This window comes from Protopterus annectens, chromosome 10.part0, assembly GCF_019279795.1.
Source record: "Protopterus annectens isolate FY-2018-M chromosome 10.part0, PAN1.0, whole genome shotgun sequence".
NCBI lineage: Eukaryota > Metazoa > Chordata > Ceratodontiformes > Protopteridae > Protopterus > Protopterus annectens.
In genome coordinates this window covers 1,095,686,119-1,095,713,086 of record NC_056744.1, presented here as the reverse complement: position 1 = coordinate 1,095,713,086, position 26,968 = coordinate 1,095,686,119, and the positions used below count along the sequence as shown (strand labels likewise).

General features: G+C 40.6%; 1 protein-coding gene across 1 annotated transcript in view; it reads right to left on the bottom strand.

Annotated features, from left to right (window-relative positions):
- The window catches only part of LRRC40 (leucine rich repeat containing 40), a gene marked incomplete in the record, with an annotated part of 881,899 nt that overhangs the window by 221,311 nt on the left and 633,620 nt on the right, over nt 1-26,968 (bottom strand). Inside the window, 1 exon segment of the mRNA XM_044085837.1 lies at nt 20,111-20,221. Within this exon segment, the coding sequence (XP_043941772.1) occupies nt 20,111-20,221 (111 nt within the window).

Genomic DNA, 26,968 nt, shown 5'->3' with positions numbered 1-26,968 from the left:
GTGGTAAAATTCTACACCCTTCAGATGTCTGCATAACTTGCTTCTCTATGCTAATCTGCCTTTCCTGGAAGTAGTGTAGTCCAAATACAGATATGCTGTATGCAAGACTGTTTGTAAGCTTCTGAGCGGTGCCAAAAAGTCTGCTCTTATTTTTCCCTTAGATCTGCTAGTTCTCTCCTCTCCTGCACTTTTGCTAGCTTATTAGTCTAACACTTTACCAAACTTCTTGTAGCAATTATTGTAGCACACAAAAGTGCTACCAGCACTAAATGTTCTACAAGGAAACAGCTCCATTACTTATTATTAAAGCCCACCCCTCCAGGCATGTCTAATGGTCAGTTCCCTGTGCTTTCTCCTATTAACCTGGTGAACTTAGGCATCTTGAGGCAATGCAGAAACTGCCTCATGTACACTGACAACCCTTTCCTCTTACCTCCCAACACTCAGACTTGTGAGATATGCACTTATATATCCAAAATGGAAGCCATGCACTCTCCAGCAAAGACTGGAAGAGCTGGTCAAGAGGAAAAGGTCAACACTTGCACTACACCACATGGAACACACAGCCCTCAAGAACACACACCAGCACTGCTTTCACATAATGACACAAACCACACACCCACCTTCGCGGAGGCTCTCAATAAAAAACTAGCCAAACAGCAGAGACCTCCAAGGCAAAAACGCACTCTACCTCCACAACGCAACACTAATCATGAGGCACATAACTCTCCTAAACAGTGTGCCACTCAACCAAAGCCCTTAAACAGCATGCCCAGCACACTAGTCATAGATGACTCGATGGTGATGCACACTGATGTCCCCACTCACTAGGTTGAATAAGGAGAAAGTAACAGTCAGCTGCCTGTCAGGTGCCAAGATCCACCACAAAACGCATGCACTCAGGTCCCTCCGCAGCAGGTACAAATATGACTCTGTCATTGTACATGTGAGTGTGAATGACCGGAGACGTACCTCCCTGAACTACATGAAAAGACACATGGAGGAGGTCTTGGATTATGTAACCCAGGCAGGTATGACCCAAGCCCTGAGCAGCCTCCTACCATCACCAAGAATGATACCACAGTACAAGCAGAAAATGATTGATTTCAACAAATAGCTAAGTTTCTGGTGTTATTCTAAGGGGATCCAGTATCTGCGTGCCTGAGATGACATGATTGATTGACCTTGATGTTTTGCCAGAGATGACCTGCATTATTCACTCCTGGGCTTCCGGATACTGGCCAAGGCTCTTGCCACCCCTATTGTGGCTTTTCAGTAGGTGTTCCAAAGACAAAATTACCACCATAACAGCTAAAAACAAATGCAATCTGAGGGTCATGCTGTTCAATGCTAGAAGTCTAAACCTCAAAATGCACTTGCTCGAAGCACTCCTTAAAATGGAAAACATCGACATTTGTGCTACAACACAGACCTGATTCAAGGTAGCAGAAAGCACCCCTGCACTACCAGGCTATAACTCCTTTTGGCCCCAGAACTTGGACCGAAGCTCCAAAGGCATTGGTGTTTCCATATTCATAAAAGATGCACACACACCTCCTGACTGGTAGCCCAACATAACACATCAGAGATACTTCAGGTGTGGCTAACATTGGTAAGACAGTGATTCAGGTCGTAGCCTGCTACAAGTCCCCAACCATGACCCAAGACTCACACTCCACGTTCTTAAGCACCCTGGAGAATATTAGGGTCCAACCTAACACGCATACTGGGTGACTGACTACCCCTCCATTAACTGGGAAAACTTTTCATGTACCAATACACTTGCCCAGTGTTTCCTGAAATTCATTAATTCCAATGCCCTGGACTAGCTTGTTCTTACCCCCACTAGAGGTAGCAACATCCTTGACCTGATCATTACTAACACTGGCAACTGCTGCTCTATACGAATAGTCAACTCCTCCCTGGTTAGATCCGACCACAAACTAATCACCTTGGAAATCCACATCCCTCCCACCCCCCCCCAAAGGTAACCACCATGAAAAGCTTCTCCAAAGCTAACGTTGGGCTCCTAAAAACAAAGGTGGCCAACTTCACAGCACCCATGCAATTGGAGAACAGCTGCATGACCGCCGAATCATACAGTAATGTCCTGTACGAACACATACACAAATGCATGGATCTCACCATACTCAAGAGAACCAAGACACTCTCCTCCAAAAAAAAAGGAAGCCAATCTGGTGGTCCCCTGCCATAAACAAACTCTACAACAGGAGGAGGAAACTGGATGGGAAATAAGGTGAAGTCCCAAGACTGGAAAAACTCCCTTATCAGCCTCAACAAAAAGTTGAGATCCCTCATCAAATCATCTAATGCTAGCTATGAAAACAGAATTGCAGCAAATAGTAAAGTCAACCAAAAGACATTCTATAGTTATTTAAAGAATCTCCACAGCAATACCCAGATTTTCTTGGAGCTGTTGCACAATGTGGCACCTCCTATACCAAACCAACAGATATTGCCAATATACAGGCCGACAGATTCAGTGCCAACTTTATCCCCCCTCCCCCAAGGACCAATCACAATACCAGTAGATTGCCAGGCACCCTATATTACTGCTGCACAGGTTAAAACAGCACTGTCCAAGGCCAAGAATACAGCTTCTATGGGACCTGAATATCCCTGGCTGTGTTCTACATAAACTACAGAGTGAACTGGCACCTCACCTGTTTGCCCTGTTCAATCACAGCCTCACCTCAGGCTTTTCCCTGCCAAATGGCACACTGCTACAGTCATCCCTCTACACAAAGGAAGAGCGACTACAGACCCTGGGAACTATCGCCCCATTAGCCTGACAAGTCTGATATGCAAAGCTATGGAACACATTATCATGTACCTAACAAACAAGGATATAGTGAATCTCCAAATTCTAGATCCCACACAGTTTAGTTTTGTGAAGGGTAGATCATGCCTGCTGAACCTAGTCGACTTCTCTGAGTCAGTCACCAGAGCTGTGGATGAAGGTAAGGTGGTTCATACAGCCTACCTTGATCTGGATAAGGCCTTTTGATACAATTCCCCACTCAGGAATCATAGAAAAACTCAATAAGCTAGGCATCAACCCCTGTATCACTAGGTGGGTTGCAAACTGGCTCACAGATAGAACCCACAGTGTGAAAGTAGCCGACTCCAAGTCAGACTGCCGACCAGTCACAAGTGGAATCCCACATGGTTTGGTCCTGGGTCCTCTTGTTCGGTAACTACTTCTCTGAAGTCCAGTCCAACACGAATGGACTCTGGCTGACAAAGTTCACAGGCGATTCCAAGTTGGGAGCCATAGTTAACACCCCAAGTGATGCTGATATCCTACAGAAAGGCCTCACTGAGACTAACAACTGGTGTCAGCACCATGGCCTTAAGCTCAATGCCAAAAAATGTGTCGTCATCCCCTTTGGGAAAACCCGGTTCCCATGAATTACCACACTGATGGTAGTCCAGTGAACGCAGAAGGCGTCATAAGAGATCTGGGAACACAGGTTGACAGCAACCTCTCTTTTGACCACCACATTGCCACTGCGGTCAGAAAGTCCTTCTATGTGACACATCACATTACTAATGGTTTTGCATCCAGGAAGAAAGGTCAATGTCCACCTCTACTCTTCCCTCATTACGCCAATCATAGAGTACAATGCCCCATTTGGCATGTACCTCACGAGACACTTGCAACAACTGGAGAGGCCGCAAAAGTACCTCACAAAGATGATCCTAGGCCTTAAACACTTGCCTTATATGGACAGACTCAAAAAACTCCAACTAATCTCTGTCTCATGTCACCTTACAGGCAATATCTGCTTGACTTACAAAGCCATGTCTGACCCAGCTCTGTTAGAAATGCTACATCTAAAGAAATCCCAATTCCTCCGCACTACATGCTCCAGAGACCTCAACCTCATTACCACAATCAACAGAACATGCTGGAGGGACAGGTTCATAACCCAGAGACCGCTCATGCTATGGAACAGACTTCCCATACTTGTCAAGTGGAGCGCCTCACTGGCCCTCTTAAAGAGAAACCTTGACGAGTGGTTGGGAAATAGAAAATATACCCTGGGGATCACTCCAGTGGCTCTACTCGACAGAGGCACTAGGAACTAAGTTCGGATGGCACAATGCCAGGGTAATCCTATAAGCTATGCTTGTAAAGGCTCCAACGCCATTAGCCTAGTACAAACCTATGAACCGGACTACCCAGGGTACTAAAAAAGGAGATGGGGAAATCACCACACAGAAGTCATTATGGAGGGCCTTCACTCGTATATGCTCTCCTTCCCGGTGCAGGGGCACAGAAGGGAATTGTTTAGTTTTGTAATGGCTTTGGCCTGAAGACTGTTGTTGAACATGCTTTGTGTGTGTAATGAATTGGTAAATACATTCCCTACAGAGTACTTTGCCAGAAATGATGGGATAGCAAATGGCTGTAAGTAAGGGGAAATTATTCTTTTCAGCTGGGACGAAGGATCTGAATTACCAAGGCACATTAAATTCTTACAAAGTTTAATGCTACTGGCTGCCAAAAAAAAAGCAATTACTAGAAAGAAATTAAAATCTAAACCAACTGTAATTGAAGTAATGAATAATGATCATTGGATGGGAAATTGTAAATTCTCCCAGGTGTGACAGCCATACCTCTGATGGACAGAGGTCAACAGTAACTTAACTAATCCCAAATTAACATACCCCTAATAACCCTTAGCTACCTCCTTACTAATATACCCCACCATATCGGAGTCCAATGCACTAGAGGACAACACTGGGTTGGGTTGCATGGTTAGGTTTATAAAGACCATGGCTGTCAATAGCCTAGTACAAACATAAGAACCTATGTAAAAGAGATAAATGAAGGTATCTTTATAACAGGCAAGAAGAAAATTATGTAGAAATAGAAGTAATTTGTAGAATACATGCTGAATAACTTTAAGAAGGGGTTAGGTTTAAAGGAATGCAGGAGCTGAGCAATTTATGTAATGCTGGAGTGAATGACTTGTTAAAAATAAAACGTGAAAATAATCAGAAATGTCTCTATGGTTTTCTATCAAAGTAGTTATACCAGTGTCACTGTTTAAACTACGACTTAAATATATTAAAAGAATATAGTTGCAGACCGTCTTGCTTTTTTTGGAATGGTTTCTTGAGGGAAAAGTCTGGGAAAACTGGATTGCCCGAAAGAGCTATTTGTCAGAATATTTAATTGAATTTTTATTCAAGTCTCTGTGCAGTCACAGCATTAGCTTGCTAAAAGCTGTGCTTTAGCATATCTACTGTAATTATTAGTCTAAGCCATACATTATTTTCCCAATACTAATCTTGACATGGCGGCTGTAGATAATGCTATTATAACTGTTGTGAAGACTGGTAGAGATGGGTGAAGGCGGCCAGCCTAGTCAAATAGAATTTGGTACATAATTCTATAATTTGTAAATACTGTGAAATGTTGAAATGCAGGCTTGCTTCTTAAATGAAAAACATGCTACAAAAATGTGGCAACAGTGCTCTCTACTGACCCAGTAAAAGCATGTTGTGACCCTTTGATCTAAAGTCGGCTCCAGCCAGGCTAGATGAAGGCTTCCTGCCTATTGTTTTAAGGCTAAAGTTAATGACCAGAATTTACATGTGGAATGTCCTTTATTGCTCTAAGTGTAAAAGAATGCAAATGCAGTTTTTGTCAGCTTGGGAACACCAGGAAAGTGTGAAATTATGTAATGTTTTATCAGAACTGCAGTTTCAATTTAAACAGTGAGAACCAGAGATTATAGAGCATTTTTATCTTGAACATCCAAATCAGCACTGCCTTATGCTCTATGTAACTAAGTTATTTTAGAAGTGTGTTTTCTTGCTGATAACTAGAAGCTAGAAATATTAGACATTTTCTGTGATGTCAGAACTGTACTACTGATTTATTTTAAGTATTTCTGTGTGATCGCTGAACTTTTGACTAGCACTGTACAGTAGAAAATATTGTCTTGTGGTTTTAATTATTTATTATTAAATATTTTAAAACCTTTTAACTGTGGCTGATTTTTGTAGAGATAATTTAAGCTGTTTAGAGTACTTGTATGCCTTTGGTAAAACTGTACTCTAATAAGCCTTGACTGTAGTCATACTATCAATTGGAGAATAATATTGCACAGTAATAACTGGACACCCTTTTAAGGGCCTTTGGGTAACTGATAAATATTAGCGGGTGGTGGCAAGTGATACTACCGTACAGTCTGGGTAAAAGGGGCACAGCTGGAGAACCTGTGCCAGCCTTCCCCAGAAGTGTCTGTGTGGTTGTGTAAACTCTTCTCAAAGTGTGTGTGTGTGTGTGTGTCAACTACTTAGGCAGGGACATGAAGCACTGGTTGGACAGAAGAGGGTGCTGGAGATTTTAGCTTGCCCAGCTAGGCTGTACCAGTGGGGAGTCTTACTGGGGACCTGGAGAGCAAGGGAGCAGCCAGCCCCGGACTGACTGTGATCTCTGTGTGCTCTTAAGGGAAATTGCACTTTACTGTGTGTGCATGTGTGTGTGTTATCCTTTCCTCTCATATGAGATGTCCTCTTCTGGTGTTAGTGGTGAAGATTGAGGCTCCTTGATTGATGGGGCAGAGAAAGGGCATCGCATATTAATTGGTGGCAGTGGCTGGGATATCCACCTCACATATTAATTGGTGGCAGTCACTGGGATATCCACCTCACATATTGCTTGGCAGTGGTGGGATATCCACATCATGTATTAATTAGTTGGTAAATACTAACTGGCTTGTAGTGGTATGGGTAGAGTGAATCCTGTAGCTTGTGTACAGTGAGCTTTGAAGGTGTTTTGTACTCTAAATCAGCCACGCAGTGAATACGCAGAGTTCAGATCATAATTGTTTTATTTCTTTTGTTAGCTTAGTCAGGGTGAGCAGGCAGCATGTCAGCAGAGGAGTATGGAAAGCTGACAGGGAGCCAGCTGCTGGAGATGTGCCAGGCTAGGGGACTGGTGCATGGAAACCTGACTAAGGCATACCTGATTGCAGCCCTGGTTATAGCTGCATCAGAAAACAGCAACCAGGACGACAATCAGACTGGCAGTGGATATAAAATTCCCTTGGAGAATGGACAGCTCAACCTTTCTGCAGTGGACTTAAAAATCCAGCTGGAGCTAGAGACTTGAGTTGGAGGTCAGGTGTGTGGAATTAGAAGCAAATGAGAGACTGCGACGTTTGCAGGCTGAGGAGAATGAGAAACTGTTACATCTGCAAGCAAAGGAACAACAGAGGCAGAGGCAGCATGAGAAGGAGATGCTGACTCTTTGCCAGAGTCATGGAGGTAATAGGGAAGGGAGTAACTGGACCCCCAGAAGCACAAAAGTTCAGTAAATTTCTTCCACAGTTTAAAGAGGGGGATACTTTTGATAGTTTCACTCATATGTTTGAGAAGGTTGACCAAGGGCTCTGGGTACGGTTCCTGACCCTCTTACTCCATGGTAAAGTTGTAACTGTTCTGTCCAAAATGTCTGACGTTGCATGTTTTGTTTATACTGCTGTAAAAAATAGTCTTTTAGAACTGTTTAAGCTAACACCTGAAACGTATAGGAATAAGTTTTGTGAGCATAAACGCAAGGCAGATGAAAGTGTGTGTGAATATATTGCTGAACTGAGCCTTTATTTCCATAGGTGGGTGAGTGGATGTCAGGTCACTACTTTGGAAGGGCTGGCAGACCTTTAGGTGAGGGAACAAGCCCTTAGCACTTTGCCTGAGGACATGAGGATCTGGTTAGCTGATAAGACAATGTGCTACTTCAGATGAGTTGGGGAAGAAGGGAGACCTATACCTGGCAAGCAGGGCAGCCCTGCATAGGAAGGGGACCCCCAGTACTGCTCATGGGTGTAAAGGAACCCATGGTGGGCAACACAGACTGCCACAACAGAATGTGCCAGTAGCAGGGGAAGCCACTAGTCCAAGTACATGTCCAGGAGCTAGGGTTAAATGTTTTGAATGCAACCACTGGGGTCATGTTGCATACAGGTGTCCACAGAGGCAAGGTGGGGAACCAAAAGTGAGGGAGTCAGTAACTGGGAAAGACAAAATGCCAATAGTAGGTTGTCTTGAGACAACAGTGGTACTAAACTACCATCCTGCAGATGTCCTGAGAGGGAAGGATTTGGATGAGGCAGTACCATGTGCTTATGCAGTTACACACAGTCAGGCTAGGAGACAAGCATGTGGAACTGGTAGCCTGGGGGAGACCCAGACAGACTGCATACTTGCAGCCAGGACTGCTGAGGTGGTTAATTCAGGGAGGGAGCGACTCTGTAGCAGTGAGACTGAAAATTAGCCACAGCTTCTTGCAGGTACTGATGTTCCCTTGGACGGAGTGACTGCAAAGGTAGATGCGAGTAGTAGTACCCAGGCAGACAGCGAGGCACCACTGTCAGAAAATGGCAGACGTCCTGTGGAAGGGGAGCTGGGAAGGATTACAAGGAGGGAGTTGAGACAGGCTTAGCTCTCAGACCCTACATTGCAAGGCCTGAGGCAGGCACCTGATTCATCTGTATACTGGGACAAAGGGTTACTATATAGAGAGTGGACCCCAGAGGGAGGCTAGAAGGTGAGAGAGTACAGCAGTTGGTAGTGCCTAGAGACTATCGTCTGGCACTTCTAGCCGTAGCCCATATCTGCCTGGGATGACATGATCGACAGACCACACTGCTTTGCCAGAGATGGCCTGCACCTGTCGCCCTTGAGATTCCGGATACTGGCAAAGGCTCTTGCCACCCCTATAGTGCCGTTTTTAGGCAAGGTTCAAATGACAAATTCACCACCATAACAGGTACAAGCAAGCAAAATCTGAGGGTAATGGTACTCAATGCTAGAAGTCTAAACCTCAAAATGCACTCACTCGACGCACTCCTTAAAATGGAGAACATTGACATCTGTGCAGTGACAGAGACCTGGTTCAAAGCTCCAGAGAGCACCCCTGCATTACCAGGCTATAATTCATACCACACCTTTTGGCCACCAAACCCGGACAGAAACACTAAAGGTGGAGGCGTGTCCATATTCATTAAGGATATCCACACCTCCAAGCTAGTTGCTCAGCATAATGCATCCGAGACTATCCAAGTTCAACTAACTCTGGGCAAAACCGCAATCCAGATTGTAGCTTGCTAAAGACCCCCCACCATGCCCCAGAATTCCCACTCCTCTTTTCTTGACACACTGGAAAATATTAAGGTACAACCCAACACTCTAATAATGGGTGATTTCAACTACCCTGCCATTAACTGGGAAAACTACTCATGTACCAACTCTTTTGCTCAACGTTTTCTGGAAATCATCAATTCCAACGCCTTGGATCAACTTATCCGCACCCCCACCAGGGGCAGCAATAACCTAGACCTAGTCATCACCAACATGGGTGACCGGTGTTCCACACCAGAGGTCAGCTCCTCGTTGGTCAGATCCGACCACAAGCTAATCATCCTAGACATCCACATCCCGCTCCCAACTCCCATTAGGAAAACGACCGTAAAAAATTTCTCCAAAGCCAACTTCACGCTTCTTAAGACAGAAGTGGCAAACTTCATGACACCCATGCAGATGGACAATACAGGAACGACTGCTGAATCCTACATAAATGCACTTTATAAGCACTTACACGAGTGCATGGATCGTGCTATCCCTAACAGAACCAATATGCTATCCTCTAAAAAAGGAAGCCAATCTGGTGGTCTTCTGCCATAAACAAACTCTATAACAGAAGAAAGAAACTGTTGCAAAAAAGGGTAAAATCCCACGATTGGAGGAACTCCCTGGTCAGCCTCAGTAAGAAGCTGAGATCCCTCATAAAATCCTCCAAAGCTAGTTATGAAAACAAAATTGCCACTGATTCTAAAGACAACCACAAAGCATTCTATAGCTATGTCAAAAATCTCAATGGCAACACTCAGATCTGCTCAGAGTTACAGCACAATGACACTAAATATACAGAACTAACTGATATTGCCAACATCCTGGCAGATAGGTTCAGTGCTAACTTTACCCCCCTTTCAGCCCCTAAAGGGCCCATCTTTATACCGGAAGAATGCAAAGTTTCTGTAATCACGGCTGCACAGGTAAAAACCTCACTTTCCAAAGCCAAGAACACAACATCCATGGGACCTGACAACATCCCAGGCTGCCTTCTACATGAACTACAGACTGAACTGGCACCCCCCCCCACCTAAGTACCATGTTCAATCATAGCCTCACCTCAGGCTTTGTGCCCATTGAATGGCAAACCGCGACAGTTATCCCACTCCACAAAGGGGGGGGGCCCACAACAGACCCCGGGAACTACCACCCCATTAGCCTGACGAGCCTCATCTGTAAGGCCATGGAACGTATCATCATGGAACTCAAACAAAGACATTGGAGATCTCCAAACTCTGGACCTCACACAGTTTGGGTTTGTAAAAGGCAGATCATGTCTCCTAAACCTGATGGACTTTTCTGAAGTAGTCACCAAAGCCATAGATGAGGGTAAGGTGGTTCACACAGCCTATCTAGATCTCGCCAATGCGTTCGATACCATCCCCCTCTCTGGAATTATAGATAAACTCATTAAACTAGGTATAAATCCCTATGTCACAAGATGGGTTGCCAACTGGCTTACTGACAGAACCCACACCGTGAAAGTAGCAGACTCCAAATCAGACTTCAGACCAGCGACAAGTGGAGTACCACAGGGTTCAGTCCTAGAGGTCTTCTCCTGTTTGGTATCTACTTCCCTGAAGTACAGGCTAACACAGAAGGTCTTTGGCTAACTAAATTCGCAGATGATTGCAAACTAGGAGCCATAATCGAAACTCCTAATGATGTGGACATCCTACAAAAGGGCCTCACTGAGACAGATGCCTGGTGTCAAAGACATGGTCTCATGTTCAATGCCAAAAAGTGCATTGTCATCCCCTTTGGTAAAAATGAACTACCACATAGGCGGTAGTCTACTTAATATTGAAAGTGTGATAAGAGACCTTGGGACACAAGTGAACAGTAGTCTCTCCTTTGATAATAACATCGCCAAAGTGGTCAGGAAATCCTTCTACATGGCACACCTCATCACAAAAGGTTTCTCATCCAGAAAAAAAGAGGTCATTGTTCCCCTCTACTCATCACTCATTAGACCCATTATTTTGGTATGTACCTCACAAGACATCAACAACTGATTACTGGCCTCAAACAGAGGCCTTATGCTGACAGTCTCACAAAAAATTCAGCTTTACTCCGTCGCATATCGCTTACTCAGAGGCGATCTCTGCCTAACATACAAAGCTATGTCAAACCCAGAGCTGTTGGACATGCTCCACTTAAAGAAATCCCAATCCCTCTGAGCTACACGCTCTAGGGACATAAACCTTGTCACCTCAATAAACAGAACATGCTGGAGGGATAGATTCCTGTCCCAGGGACTTCCCATACTCTGGAACAGACTACCTATGTCAAACAGAGCTCCTCATTAACACTCTTCAAGAAAAATCCTGATGATAGGATGGGTAATAAGAAATTCACCCCGGGGATCACTTCTGTGGTTCTGCTTGACAGGGGCACAGGAAAATAATTTTCTTGGGTGGCGAAAGCCAGGGTACCTTTTTGGCTAGGCTTGTATAGGCCCTAGGGCCAATAGCCTAGTACCTACCTATGAACCTATGATATTTCCTTTGCAGGTCATAAAGGCATAAAACGTACAAACAGGTGTATTATGCATAACTTCTATTGGCCTGGAATTTCCAGAGATGTAACCGGGTACTGCAGGACCTGTGAGCAGTGCCAAAAGGTAGGCAGGAGACAAGGTGAGAGCTCCTTTGATGCTTCTGCCTGTGACTGAGGAGCCATTTCAGAGGGTAGCTATGGATATTTTGGGTCCTCTGAGTACCCCAAGTTCCTCAGGGAGAAAGTATATCCTAGTGGTAGTGGATTATGTGACAGAATACCCTGAGGCAGTGGCTTTGTCCTCCATTGACGCAGAGAAGGTGGCAAATGCTTTGTTAGAGATTTTAAGAAGGGTAGGTTTCTCAAAAGAAATACTGACTGACAGAGGTGTCAATTTCATATCAGACCTGCTTGGCTTGTCTATTGAAGTCCTGTGGGGTGAAGCAAATGAAGACCACCCCCTACCATCCCCAAACTAATGGTCTTATTGAGAGGTTAAACTCTACAATCAAGTCCATGCTACGGACATTTGCAGATCAGTTTAAGAGGGAGTGGGACAAATATTTGCCCCATCTGTTATTTGCTTACAGAGAAGTTCCCCAGGAGTCCACAGGTTTTTCACCCTTTGAGTTGCTGTATGGGCCATAGGGTGAGGGACCTCTAGATTTAATTTGAGATGAGTGGGAAGGTGAGTGTGAGTCTCAAAAGAAGTCTATTGTGTCATACGTCCTAAACCTCAGGACAAGGCTCAGTGAACTCATGGGCTTGGCCCAGGAGAACCTGGCAGAAGCCCAACAACAGAAAAAGGTATGGTATGACAGGAATGCTAGAGAGTATGCTGTGGGGCAGCAGGTAATGGTTCTCATTCCTGTCAGACACAACAGGCTGCAAGCAGCTTGGGAGGGTCCCTACAAGGTGGTAAGAAAGGTAAGTGATATTAACTACATGGCAGAATGGGTAGGCAGACAGCAGGGGCACAAATTGTACCATGTTAACATGATGAAACCTTACCAAGGTAGGGAGGCCCTTGTACTTAGCATTTGCAGTGCATTGCAGGAGGAGTCTGAGGGAAATCTGGGGACTGATGATCTCAGTGAGGCTCGGGCTGTCCCCTCAGTGGAAGGGGTAGCAATGTCCCAGCAGCTATCTCCTACCCAGGTTTGAAACCTCCGAGCCGTGTTGCAGGAATTTGAGGACATGTTCGCTGGGAAACCATGGTGCACCCACCTGGTGTAGCACCAGGTAGATACAGGACCCCAAAGGTCTATTAGGCTGGCCCCTTACAGGGTGCCTGAGAGTGTCAGACAGACTCTGAGGAAGGAGGTACAGGAGATGTTGGAACTAGGGGTGTTTCAAGAGTCCAACACTCCCTGGACCTCCCCAGTGAAGGATGGCAGCACCAGGTTCTGTGTGGACTACAGGACATTAAATAGTCACACAGAGTCAGATGCTTACCCAATGCCTAAGACGGATGAGGCCCTAGAGCAGCTGGGTGGGGCTACGTATCTTACAACCATTGCTCTTACCAAGGGTTACTGGCAGGTGCCCTTAACTCCCAGTGCTAGACAGAAGTCAGCCTTTGTGACTCCTTTTGGCTTGTATGAGTTCAAAAAGATGCCCTTTGGGATGAAGAATGTCCCAGCGACTTTCCATAGGCTGGTAGATCATATCCTAGCAGGAGGGTTTGCCCTTGCTTACCGAGAAGATATTGCCATCTACAGCCATTCCTGGCCAGAGCACCTTTAGCATGTCAGGGAGGTGCTGGGCAGACTACAGAGGGCAGGGTTGACCATTAAGCCGAGCAAATGTCAGTGGGTATGGCAGAGCAGGCATTCCAGAAGCTTAAAGAAGCTTTGGGAGGGACCTCCTGTGTTTGCCAGTCCAGATTACAGCAAAAAATGTATTGTGCAGGTGGATGCTTCGAACCATGGGGTGAGGGCTGTACTTAGCCAGATTTCTTCAGAGGGGGAAAGAGTACCCAGTGGTTTATCTCAGTTGTAGGCTCCAACCTAGGGAGGAATGCTATGCAGCTGCAGAAAGGAATGTCTAGCCATAGTGTGGGCACTACAGAAACATCAACCTTATCTGTATGGAAGAAAATTCACTGTTATGACAGATCACAACCCTCTAGCATAGTTAAACAGAGCCAGTCAGCAAAATGCCAAGTTGCTAAGATGGAGCCTGGGCTTGCAAGCATATATGTCAGTGCAGCACCGCAGTGGTTAGTAAAGCCAATGCAGATGGGCTCTCAAAACAGGGAATGGGGTGAGCTACACTCATATAGACCGAACCCTCTATAGCGGCGTTTCTCAAGGGGCACTTGAAAAACTAGCTTGAGTTCTGTGGGGATGTGAAGACTGGTAGAGACAGGTGCAGGCTGCCAGCTTAGTCAAACAGAATTTGGTACATAATTCTATAATTTGTAAATATTGTGAAATGTTGAAATGCAGACTTGCTTCTTAAATGAAAAAGATGCTGTTACAAAAATGTGGCAACAGTGCTCTCTACTGGCCCAGTAAAAGCATGTTGTGACCCCTTGATCTAAAGTCAGCCCTGGCCGGGCTAGATGAAGCCTTCCTGCCTATTATTTTAAGACTAAAGTTAATGACCAGAATTTACATGTAGAAAGTCCTTTATTGCTCTAAGTGCAAAAGAATATAAATGCAGTTTCTGTCAGCCTGGGAACACCAGGAAAGTGTGAAATTATGTAATGTTTAATCAGAACTGCAGTTTCAATTTAAACAGTGAGAACCAGAGATTATAGAGCATTTTTGTCTTGAACATCCAACTCAGCACTGTCTTATGCTCTACGTAAGTAAGCTATTTTAGAAGTGTGTTTTCTTGCAGATAGCTGGAAGCTAGAAATATTAGACTAAGTGCTTTTCTGTGATGTCAGAACTGTACTACTGATTTATTTTAAGTATTTCTGTGTGATCTCTGAACTTTTGACTAGCACTGTACAGTAGAAATTGTCTTGTGGTTTTAATTATTTATTATTAAATATTTTAAAACCTTTTAACTGTGGCTGAATTGTGTAAAAATAATTTAGGCTCTTTAGAGTACTTGTATGCCCTTGGTAAAACTGCACATAGCCACTCTAATAAGCCTTGACTGTAGTCATACTACCAATTGGATAATAATATTGCACAGTAATAATTGGACACCCTTTTAAAGGCCTTTGGGTAGCTGATAAATATTAGCTGGGTGGTGACAAGTGGTACTACCGTACAATCTGGGTAAAAGGGGCACAGCTGGAGAACCTGTACCAGCCTTCCCCAGAAGTGTCTGTGTGGTTGTGTAAACTCTTAGCTCAAAGTGTGTGTGCGTGTCAGCTACTTGGGCAGGGACACAAAGCACTGGTTGGACAGACAGGGTGCTGGAGATTTTAGCTAGCCCACCTAGGCTAAGATCTGGACCCTATAGCTGTGCCAGTGGGGAATCTTACTGGGGACCTGGAGAGCAAGGGAGCGACCAGCCCCGGACTGACTGTGATCTCGGTGTGCTCTTAAGGGAAATGCACTTTACTGTGTGTATTTGTTATTCTTTCCTCTCATATGAGATGCCCTCTCTGGTGTTAGTGGTGAGGATCGAGGCTCCTTGATAGCTGGGCCAGGGCACGGGCATCACAACTGTACCACATACACTTTTATCAAAGTATATGTTCAGTATCAATGAATGTGCTATCATATATTAAATGCGTGTAATGTGTACCTGTCTCTGTTTTAATACATATTTTTAAACAAAAACAGATGAATTGCAGTTAGGCAGCATCCCCGAATACTTAACTGAATGCACTGTTTAACAACACCTTCTTCTGGTGTAATAATGACCTTTCAAGATTGCTATTTAAAGTTGATAAATTCACAATAAACTTGGCATGTGTTGAAGTGAATATCCAATAACAGAGACATGCGACAAGTAGAAAGAGTTGACAGAAAATCATAGATTTCTATCTGCCCAGTAACACTGTGCAAAAGAAAGCACATGATGTGATGTAAACGACATTGAATTATGGTACAGTTTTCTGAAATTCGGTGATTAACACCACAGACTAAAGTGCTACACCATTACGTCACTGCTTATATTTTTAGCTTTCAATAAAAGCTATCTAGTGGAGGTGGATACATTATAATACTTACCTGCTTGTAAGCACAGTGTAATCTACCATCTATAAAGTGCTTTCCATGATACATTCATTAACCTCTGATGCTTCCATTCATAATCTTATCAAACCTGCACATACATTGTTCACTAGTATCAAAGACTATTTTTATTTCTAACAATATGCAGCTCTATTTTTTAGAAGGATGGAGAGAGGATGTAGAAATGTGAAGCAAACTTCCAGCAACATTACATGCGCTGTTGTGTATGTGGGCAATTTTTTTTAATTCCTTAACTATTCCCGCGGTGGTAGTGCTGCGGTAGAGTTGTTGCCTCACAGTAAGACTCTGTCCGGTTCGATTCTCAGCTAGAGCGTCTTCTGCGTGGAGACATGCGTGAATGGGTGTACCTTCGTTGAAGGTTGTGCGTCAGGCCCAGCAAGCTGGTACGTAAAAATCAACTGCCAATCATTAGCAGACCGGAGTTCCACTGTGGCGACCCCTAACCGGGAAAAGCCGAAAGACACAAACAATTCCTTAACTGGACAGAGCTGCTGACATCATGTAAATCATATGGTTATCAGTTAGCTCAAGTCCTAACCCCCCTCCCCCCCAGTGCTGAATTTTGATGACAAATCAGCCATACTGCTAATGGCATGCCCCATCAACTAAGCAACGCCAGATTACTGGCAAAAATCCCACCTTTCCTCCCAGAATAGGTGAGCTAACAAAATATATCATCCCTACCCTGTCTGCAATAGGACCACATTTTTCTGACTCACAATTTGTACTACTATCTGGCAATTTCAACATACATTATTGGTTTTGTTTCAGTATGAAGTTCTGAGAGATCATCATATATGCCAAGTCACTAAAATCTCATAGCCACGTTTGCTTGACCTTTAAGCCATTTCCCTTTACATATCATACAACCATGACTCCTAATCAAAAGGTAGTACAGTCTACAAGAATTGATTTCTTAACTAAGAAGACACTAATTCAGTCAGGTTTTATGACCATTACACAAACCCAATCTATAAAATCATGTACCCTGTACATTAAGACTGCTCATTTTTAAGGCAGAGGCTAGATTAATGGGATGCTGATCTACTTCTCTAGCTTCCATGATAAAATCTTAGCTCGATGGTCCATAAACTGTTTTTGCACATCCCTGTATCTCTTTTTAAAGTACGGACCCAATGTTAAATTCTCCCATATAAATTACAATCTGCGTTAAGCCCTCTGGAGGACAGCCTATAGATTGAGGATGCATTTTGAAGATGAGAATGTGGCTCTGGGCATGACTAAGATGCATGCAGATTTTCTTCCTCATTGCAGGACATTTTGAAAAGAAAATTCTCCTTCACCCTCTTTATTGTTAACACCTTCATCAGTACACCAGCCTGAAGTTCTCTGGTTTCTACCCTAAAAAAGGCCCAGTGTTGGTCTGATTTGAGATTAATTTAGGCTGCTATTCAGCCTAAGCAGCTTCCTGAACCACTGTGAAATGCATGCAAATAACATGCAATCTGTGACTGGTTGACAGAGCTGGAATACCCTCAAAAGTCTACAAAGGTGATGTTCAGATCTTTTCTATAAACTTTCTTTGGATAGACAAAGACTTGATGGGCTCTCCAATGACATTCTACCTCTCAAAGTTCTTACATTAGGAATACATTTGCAGGGTCAGACATGGCTACCAATGATGGTGCTGCTCCTATTTTCATTTGCTGCAGCACCTGCATCACTGAGTCATGCTTGGATGTATTTTGATCAGCATCAAAACCCCTGTAATGGAAACCAGGCAAATGGAAGCAACCTCTTACAAAGAACTTGAGAATATACACTCCTAACTAACGAGTATCTGCCTCTTTGTGAATGCCCCTGATTTCTCTTTTTCCTGTCATTTGTTACAACTAAAAACATTTTATGCTCTGCACTTTTCTTTCTTTCTGAAATGCTTTAACCTTTTTAACCACTACTCAGTTAAAAAAAAAAAAAAAAAAAACTTCAACTCTGCTGCCTTATTACACTTCAGAAAACAAAATTCAACACTGTGTCTAGGTCCTTAAAAATAAATATGGTCCATAGTAATCTTGTTACCAATTTGTTTACCATAACACACACTAATTTAGAGTATGGCACTTTTTATTCATGAGAGTACAAAATCAATTACTCTCAAAACTGTTGAACAGACACATACAGACTTCCAGACAGCTATACAGTGAAAATGTCTGACAAAAATGAACCACCAACAGCTTTTCAAATGGCAAAAAAAAAAGAAAAAAGAAAAAAAAAAAAGAGAGTAAGCATGCCAGGACTGGTCTGTTCATTTGTTCGTGTCATGTATACCAGTTCCTTCAATGGCATGAAGTCAGCATTAACCTTTCTATGAAAAGAAAAACAACTAACAGAAGAATGATGGTGTGACAATGTGAGGCAGTGCCAGTTATACCAGAAGTAGGGCAGTAACATATGCCAGCATAGCAAGCTGGAGTGTTGCAAAGAATTAAATGTCATTTGTATATATCAAACTGATTTGTACAGATGTGTGTGTTGAAAAATGTATTTGTAAAGCTGCTTGGGTTAAAATGTACCAATAGTGTGTCCTACTAGACAGAAAAGAAATATACATGTATATCAGACTGTACTACTGTTGACTGATTAAATGTATATACTGTAAAAGAGGATACTGAAGAGTTGAGCTCAGTCCCAGGAACTTTTAGAGAAATATCCTGAAATTAAATTGCCTGGTGTAGGCCATAAAGACTGTATCTCCGCTCTGATTGCAGCCAGAGACAAAATGTCTGAGAAAGTAAGGACTAGGAATCCTGCTGTATTTTCCTTAGCAGTGAACTAATAGCTATCCTGGAAGGGTGGAAGTGTTAAAATGGTTTTATAGCTCCAGATGCTATAACACATTAGCAAAGCTCTGTTTGTATGGTAACACATACATATGAGATTCTGGTTCAGTTTGTAGTAAAGGGGGATATAGTATGGGAACCAGAAGGCAGATGACCATATGTAGGTGGTGTAATTCTTCAATCCAGCACTAAAATGATGTTTTAATACTAGATTAGACAGAATTCTCAGAGCAGTCTGTTTTCTGAAACCTGACATAGAAGGATCCCTCACCCACTTCCTCTTGCCTTGCTTTAGTAAGTAACCAGGGGACAGTCATTCTTTAGATCAGTCAGGAAAATATAGTGAGATTAGTTAAGTACTGTTTTTCTGCATCTGTGTGAATTTATTTGTCTGTGTTATTTTTAATATTTCCTGTGACAAACTCTGGTGTTTATTCATCCATCCTGTTGTTTATTGAAAATAGATACTTAGTAATTCATGGTCTTTTATTATTAAATATATTTAAACTTTTAAACTTTTTATTTGGGCTGGTCTTTTAGAGAATATTTTAACCTTTGAGAGTACTTGTATTTATTTGGTGACACTGTGGCCACTCCTGGAAACCTTACTGCATTGGTGAAACACTAACATTTGTGTTAGTATTAATTTCACCTGGTATAATTGGGTACCCTTGTAACAGCCTTAGAGTAGCTGGCTTTGGAGTGCCCTTGTGGCAGTAACTACCTTACAGTCTGGGCAAAAAGGCACAGCTAGTAAATCTGTGCCAGCGTTTCGTGTGTGTGTGTGTGTGTGTGTGTGTGTGTGTGTGTGTGTGTGTGTGTGTGTGTGTAAATCAAATCTCAGTGTGTCACCTACTTGGAACAGAGACATAGAGCACAGGTTTCACAGATATGGTAGTGGAGATATTGGCCTGGGAAACTCAGCTGAAGACTCAGCTCTATAGCTGTGCCAGGGGGCGTCTTATTTGGGGCCCGGAGAGACAGGGAAACCCAGATCCTTGACTGAGTATGTTCCCTGTGTGCTCTTAAGGAAAACTGGGCTTGGTTCAGACAGCTGCATCTGGAAATATTGTATCTATTTTTGTTCCAAGTGAATGTCCCCCACTGGTGTCAATGGTGAGGATTCAGGTTCCATGACTACTGGCCCAGAGGGGAGACGTCCCGGATGGCTACTGCAGCTCTGCTGGTGAAAGAACCCAAACTTACTGCTGCAGCAAGTGCCCACAAAGAATCGTCTAAATACTGAAAGACTATAACAATACCGGTGACCTTCCAAAATCAGCAAGAGAAGGAAATCGGATACAGCATGGTAAGTTTATTTAAGCATGGAGTCACTGAGGCTAGCAGCCTTCATTAAAAGAGTAAATACCAGTAGAAGCATGAGCTGGCTTATATTTTTAGGTATTCCTGCTGCAGAAAACTCTAATTTAAAAAAAATGCAGGTATTGAAAGGCACATTAATGGTTAACATACCTCAGATCCAAATGCGTTAACTTCTGAAGCATGCAGAGTTCCAAAGACATATTCTGGAGCTTATTGAAGCCAAGATTGACATCATTTACAGTGTTCTTTAGTTCCACAATTCTGCAATTATTTGAACACACAAGATCAAAAAGTAAAATACTGTATTTCTGTTCACAGATTCACATTTACAATCAAATGCTGGTTAACTGCAAGCTAAAGTTAAATTTTAAACCCACTACAAGTGTAGAGCCTGCATATCTTCATCATTACATCAAGGAATCCTTGACTTCTGTCTTGGGAAGATCAAAAGAGAAAACCTGACCATAAGAACATTTAACAACTTGGTTATGATGTTTATTACTCATCACTAAAGCCAATGTACTACAAGCAGCAAATCGTCTGCCTTTGAGTGTTCATTCTTGTGGAAAGAAAACACAAAGGAAACTAGAATAATTCAAGGAAAAGCAATCAAACTGAAAAAGGAAGAAAGCCAAAAGTCAAAAACAATGGCATATAGAAAAAGGAAGCTTTCCTCATTCTGGGTTACAGCTTTGTTTTAGACAGGGAGAGAGGGAATGAAATATTAGTTGAGAGAAAGGCAGAACTTGACTGTCCAAGCAGAGTAGAAAATAATTTGATAGAAGTCTGTCAAATAAAAAAATAAATGGCTGGCACACAGCTGGAATGACACTTCATATTCTGGCATCTTATAAACAATTATGCATGAGAGTTCTACTGCAAATAGCACTCTGCCTGAAATCACTAACAGTATGAACACAATTAACTTTAATTTTCTTGCTTTTGAAGCATGAATTGGACAGCACAGGTTTCCAAGGGGTGTGAAAATATGCATCAAAATGTTCAACAAAATAAAACTGGAAAGTCTGCACTTGAACAATTCAGCTTTAAAACAGGGCAAATATACAGACGGCGATTTTAAACTCTGAAATCTGCATTACCTAGCTTTTCCCTGGTGAAAAAATTAATGTCTGTACTAAGGAGGTTACTAAACCCATTCACAATGTTTTTGGCAGAGATTTCACTGCATTTTCGTGCTGGGTACTTCCTATGTAATTTTTGTGAGTTTGGAACCAGGTGCTCCCCCCACCCCCAAAAAACACCTCCACCTTATCGTAAAATATCAAGCCATATATGAATGGTATAGCACAGCTGCAAGTCTCCAAACATCAGAAGAACTGGAAAAATGTCATCTGTGGTGGAAAGATATTAAGCCCTGCCTGTGCCCAAGAAGAAATGGGCTTGAGTAGTGGCCTGGCAGCTACAAGAGCTGTCTGGAGAAAAATGGGAAAAGCAGCAGCAGGACTGTAGCTCCGAGCAGACAAACTAGGCAGGCATGAGCCCTGTTTAGCAGTGTTCTCATTATAGCTGAGCAGCATGTCAGCCAAAAAGTTTGCACCCAAATTAGGCTTAGTACAACAAGACACCGAACCATCTCCACAGACGAAGGGGAAGAGCTACAGGTGCATAAATATAAATAAATTAATGACCACATGGCTAACTGCTGGCAAACAATCCATCTGCTCATAAAAGGAGAGTTTCAAGAGGCAAACCCCCAAAGTATAGAGAGGGCCACCCAACAGGAGTGATGTGAATGTAATGGCTACACAGATGAAGGATCAAACGGACTTATAAGCTTGTCAACTGAGATTTTGATGATCAGTTTGGAAAGAGATCTAACATTTCAGCACATTTGTGTTGCAAGCTACAAAACACAGCCCAATGCACATATGTTCAGTGCAATAATTATAAAAATCAATTTCTGTGATGAGAAAATTCCCCTATGATGCCCATAAACTTCCTGCTGCAAAATATTAGTTTCTTAAACAATGGCTTATAGTAAATTATGAAGGATTGTACAGCAATAATGCATACATGGATATATGTAAGCAAAGTGCATTCAGATCTCATACACTGGTGTCCTTCAAATCATCCAAGGAACATATACACACCTACAAATATTGCACCCTGTATATTTCTGAAAAGTAGACTTCAGCATCACAGAATACAATTTATATATGGCAGATTCCAGGGAAGTTTATTTATAAAAAATGAAAAATGAATACCAAGCGAAAAGCCACCAAACTGGAGAAATAAGATTTATTTGAACACAGAAATATATTAAAACAATGAAAAAGATTCTTTATATTCCACGAGTAATCCACAAATGTAAGCACTTTCGTTTAATAGGTATTAAACTTCCTCAGACAGCGTACCAAATAACATCACTTCCTTTTATACTAAGCATTCTTCATAAAACAGGAAACACATGACCCTACTAGATCTTGCGCATGCCTATATATCTACGATTAAATAAAAATAATGAAACAAGTCTAATCTAAACAACGGCCAAACGGCAGTAATACACATGATTTCATATGTTACATATTGTAAACACAACTAACATTTAGCGATAATGGATGCGTAAATGCCTATTATGTTAACATATATGCATTTAATACAATGGTGTATTAAATTTTTTTTTTATGCTGTTATATTTTATCAATCCCTTGAATATGTTTTTTATATACCCAATATATTAAAGTATGTTTTATAAAAAAGTTAAAATATTATAAAATTATAATAAAAACTTCCTTGAATGAATATTTGACAGATAACAAATTTTACATTCTGTCTATATATAATATAGCAATAGGCACTGTTATATACAATAAATTATATCAACCTCATAATGGACTTAAATTTTAATAAATATTATAAAAAAACTAGAAAAGATTGATATTTAAATATAAATATGCAAATGTGAAAATGAATATAAATAACTATAAATAAATGTCTCAATCTATCATTTTGTTCCTATTTAATGCCTTAAGGTTTAAAATGGGAGCTATTGAACTATGTTCATTTATACCTGGCCATGTGTCGACCTGTGTTTTAATCTGCCATTGCAGCTCTTTTTGTTCTAAAAATAAACCCCAAGGTCTTATCTTCTATTTCTACATGATCTATTGCTATAAAAGAAAATCGATGATTTTTAAATTCATTTATATGTTTTGCTAACGCATTATTACCTTTATTTCTCTTAATAGCATATTCATGCTCAAATTCTTTGTGCTAGAGCTCTCTCTGCTTTTCCTATGTAGAATGTGGGGCAAGAATTACACATGGCCAGATATACAACTGCTTTAGATTTGCAATTATATTTTCCTTTTAAGTAGTATTTCTTTTTCCTTAGATAAAAGGAGTCTCCTACTTTAATTTTAAAACATCAGTTACAGGCTCCACATTTACTCATTCCTTTAATTTTATTATTTGTTAAGTGGGTTCCTGTTTTTAATATGTCCTTAAAACTTTTCCCTTTTCTATAAACAATTTTTGGTGTTTCTCCTATATGTTTTTTACATTGTGGGTCTTCCATAAGTATTGTCCAATTATTAGTAATTATTTCTCTAATTATATGGTGTTCTTGAGAAAAAGTGATAACTAAGGCTTTTGAAAATTCATTTTCTTCTTTATTCATATTTTCATTTATTATTATGTTATCTTGGTTATTTATTCTAATATTTGATGCATTACTGACACCACCTATTTCATTTTTGTAAAATGGGCCTAAAATGTCCACTTACTCTTTTTATCGTAACTTCAAGTATTAAGGCATCAACTAATGCCTCTGGATAGCTCCTTTTAATGAACATACCACTCAGAAAATTGCATTCCATTTCAAATTGTTCAAAATTGGTCACCATCTGAACGGCTCTAACTAATTGACCTTTTACTACGGACCTTTTCTGGTGTTCTGGATGACAACTATTGTAATGGAGAAAACTATTGGAATAGGATTCTTTTCCATGAATAACTGCAGTATATGCTCCATTTTCAATGTCTTTCATGAGATGTACGTCTAAATAATTTATACTATAATCATTAGTATTCCATGTAAATCTAAAAAAATTAGTAGTTTCATTGATATATGCTAAAAATTCATTCAAAGAATCTACTGTACCAGTCCAAATGAGGCTATCATCCTGAAACCGATAAGATTTGATAAACTTATTATATTCACTATTAAAAACATCATTTTTCTCCCAAAATGCCATAACAAGATTTGCATATGCGCCCGCACATGGTGAGCCCATAGCAATGCCCTTTTTCTGCAAAAAAAATATTTTTTGTTAAATGTTAGAAAATTATTACTTAGAACTATTTCTAATAGTTCAGTTATAAGATTAGTTAATTCATGATTAACATGATATTGGATTAATAATTCATTACCCCATTCTAAACCTAAAGACTGTGGGATAACTGTGTATAAATCACACATCAATTGTTACTAAAACATCTTTATTATTAAATTCCACTTCAGGTGCTCCAGAAATGTCCAAGAATCTTTACAAATATGTTTTTCATTCTTAATAATCTTTTTAAATTCATAATCAACATATTTAGCACATGCTGAAGTAAGGGACTCTCTTCCATCTACTAAAGGGTGCATGGGGGGGGGGGGAATCGCATATGCTTTTATGTATTTTAGGATTTCCAAAAAAATAAAGGAATTCTGGGAGATGTGATGTTAAGATAATTAAATAAGTCAATATTAATACGTTTTTCAAGAAACATATTGTTAATTTGTTCATATACTTTTCTGTAAGCTATATTAAATTCATTTAAGGATATTTGTTCACAAGTATCAGTTTCAAGGATAGTATTTAGCTTATGATTATATGTGTCATTACTCATAACTCCCCCCCCCACCTTTATCTGGTTTCATGATTCTAATTTTTCCATTTCCTAATGCTTTTAAAATTTTTTGTTCTTCATTATTTAAATTTGATGAACAGTGTGTTTTTTTATTAAGTTTATCTAAACATTTCAGCTGATATTCACACATTCTCTCATATAATAAAAGCTTCGGATGTAACGGTGGGTTAAAAGTACTGCTGATATTAAATTAGCTAGTCTCATAATATTATACTGTCATGATACATTAATGTAAAGTTGATTTTTCTTAAAAATAATTTCATATCTATCATTGTAGTAGTGAAATCAAAAGGCTTCGAAGGAACAAAAGTATAGCCTTTAGCTAACACATTTGCTACATCTTGATCAATTTCAACTTCTGAAAAATTAAAGACTTTAAAATCTCCTCCTACATTCATTGTAACATGTTCATAATTTTCATACAATATATTATTATTGCACTGTTGAATGTCATCCATTAAATTTCTTTCAATTACATACACATGAACATCATTGTTTATGTTCTCCATTGTTTGTCCTTGGGCCTTGCCCCTTGAAACCCCGCTCCTTGACGGTTAGGGTAGGGGGTTTTATTTTTCAGTCTTTCAGATCTTCTCACTTCAGGAAACTCTTGGTCATATGCTGAATCTAGTTGTTGACCAAACTCTCTTGGTTTGTTGTATCTGTTTTCTTTATCCAAGTTATTATTGTTATTAAAATAAGGTTTATATTTTCTTTGACTTCCAGGGGGCTTTGGATATGCTATTCTGTTTGCATACTGGTTAAGGTCTCTTTCTAATTTATTCATTTTCCCAGTTTTTAATTTTATTTGTTGTTCTATACTATTGTAAATTCTTAACATTTCAAATTTAATACTGTCATAAGAAATATCGGCCCTGATTTCTTTATCTAGCCAATCCAGATCATTCATAAGTTCATCAATATCAAGTTGGTTATATTTAATCATTAGATTCGGCATTTCTTTCCCACTTTTATCAAACAATTGTAATAATTTTGTATGAAAAGGAGAACTGTTAGCCAAACCTGTAGGGTAGCGCCAAAATCGTAACCCTTTAGGTATAATGTTACATTTAATGCATTCTTTTAAATATGCATTCTCTAGCTGCAATTTTTCTGCATTTAAGCAGTTTAAAATCATAGTCATTTAATTTAGTGTGTAACAAATTTGTACCATGTTTTTGCCTACAGAAAAGGCAAATGCTGATTCTAGCCATTCGGTCAATGCTGGAATTTCTCTTCTTATTCCTTGTTCTTAGAAATATGCCCTAAACCATGTGTTGGTAAGGGCTGGCGTCCTCTGAAATCAGTTTGAATTTGTGGACCAGTTCCAGAGGCATTGTTATGAATGGGGGGTTAGAATTTCCTAGGCATGCAGGGGTCATGTTAAAATTAAAAGAATTACTGTTTCTTGAAGCGTGCAAACTCCAGTTTGCACTAATGGCTTCTAGAACGTTGAGTTTTTCATATAACCCATCTACTCATTGAGTTAATTGCATAATCAGTGCTGTTAGGTTCCCGATTGACCCTTCGGTCCTATTGGTGTCTTCGTCCAATTGCACGGCACCCTCGTTTACGTTTGTAGACGACATGACCAAACCAAAGCTGAACAAACTATGAAAAATGAACGCCAAGCGAAAAGTCACCAAACTGGAGAAATAGGATTTATTTGAACACAGAAATATATTAAAAAAATGAAAACGATTCTTTATATTCCACAAGTAATCCACAAATGTAAGCACATTCGTTTAATAGGTATTAAACTTCCTCAGACAGCGTACCAAACAACATCACTTCCTTTTATACTAAGCATTCTTCATAAAACAGGAAACACATGACCCTACTAGATCTTGCGCATGCCTATATATCTACAATTAAATAAAAATAATGAAACAAGTCTAATCTAAACAACGGCCAAACGTCAGTAATACACATGATTTCATAAGTTACATATGTAAACACAACTAACATTTAGCGATAATGGATGTATAAATGCCTATTATTATGTTAACATATATGCATTTAATACAATGGTGTATTAAAACATTTTTATATACACTATTATGCTGCTATATTTTATCAATTCTTGAATATCTTTAATGTTGAATATGTAAACTTAAGGCATTAAATAAA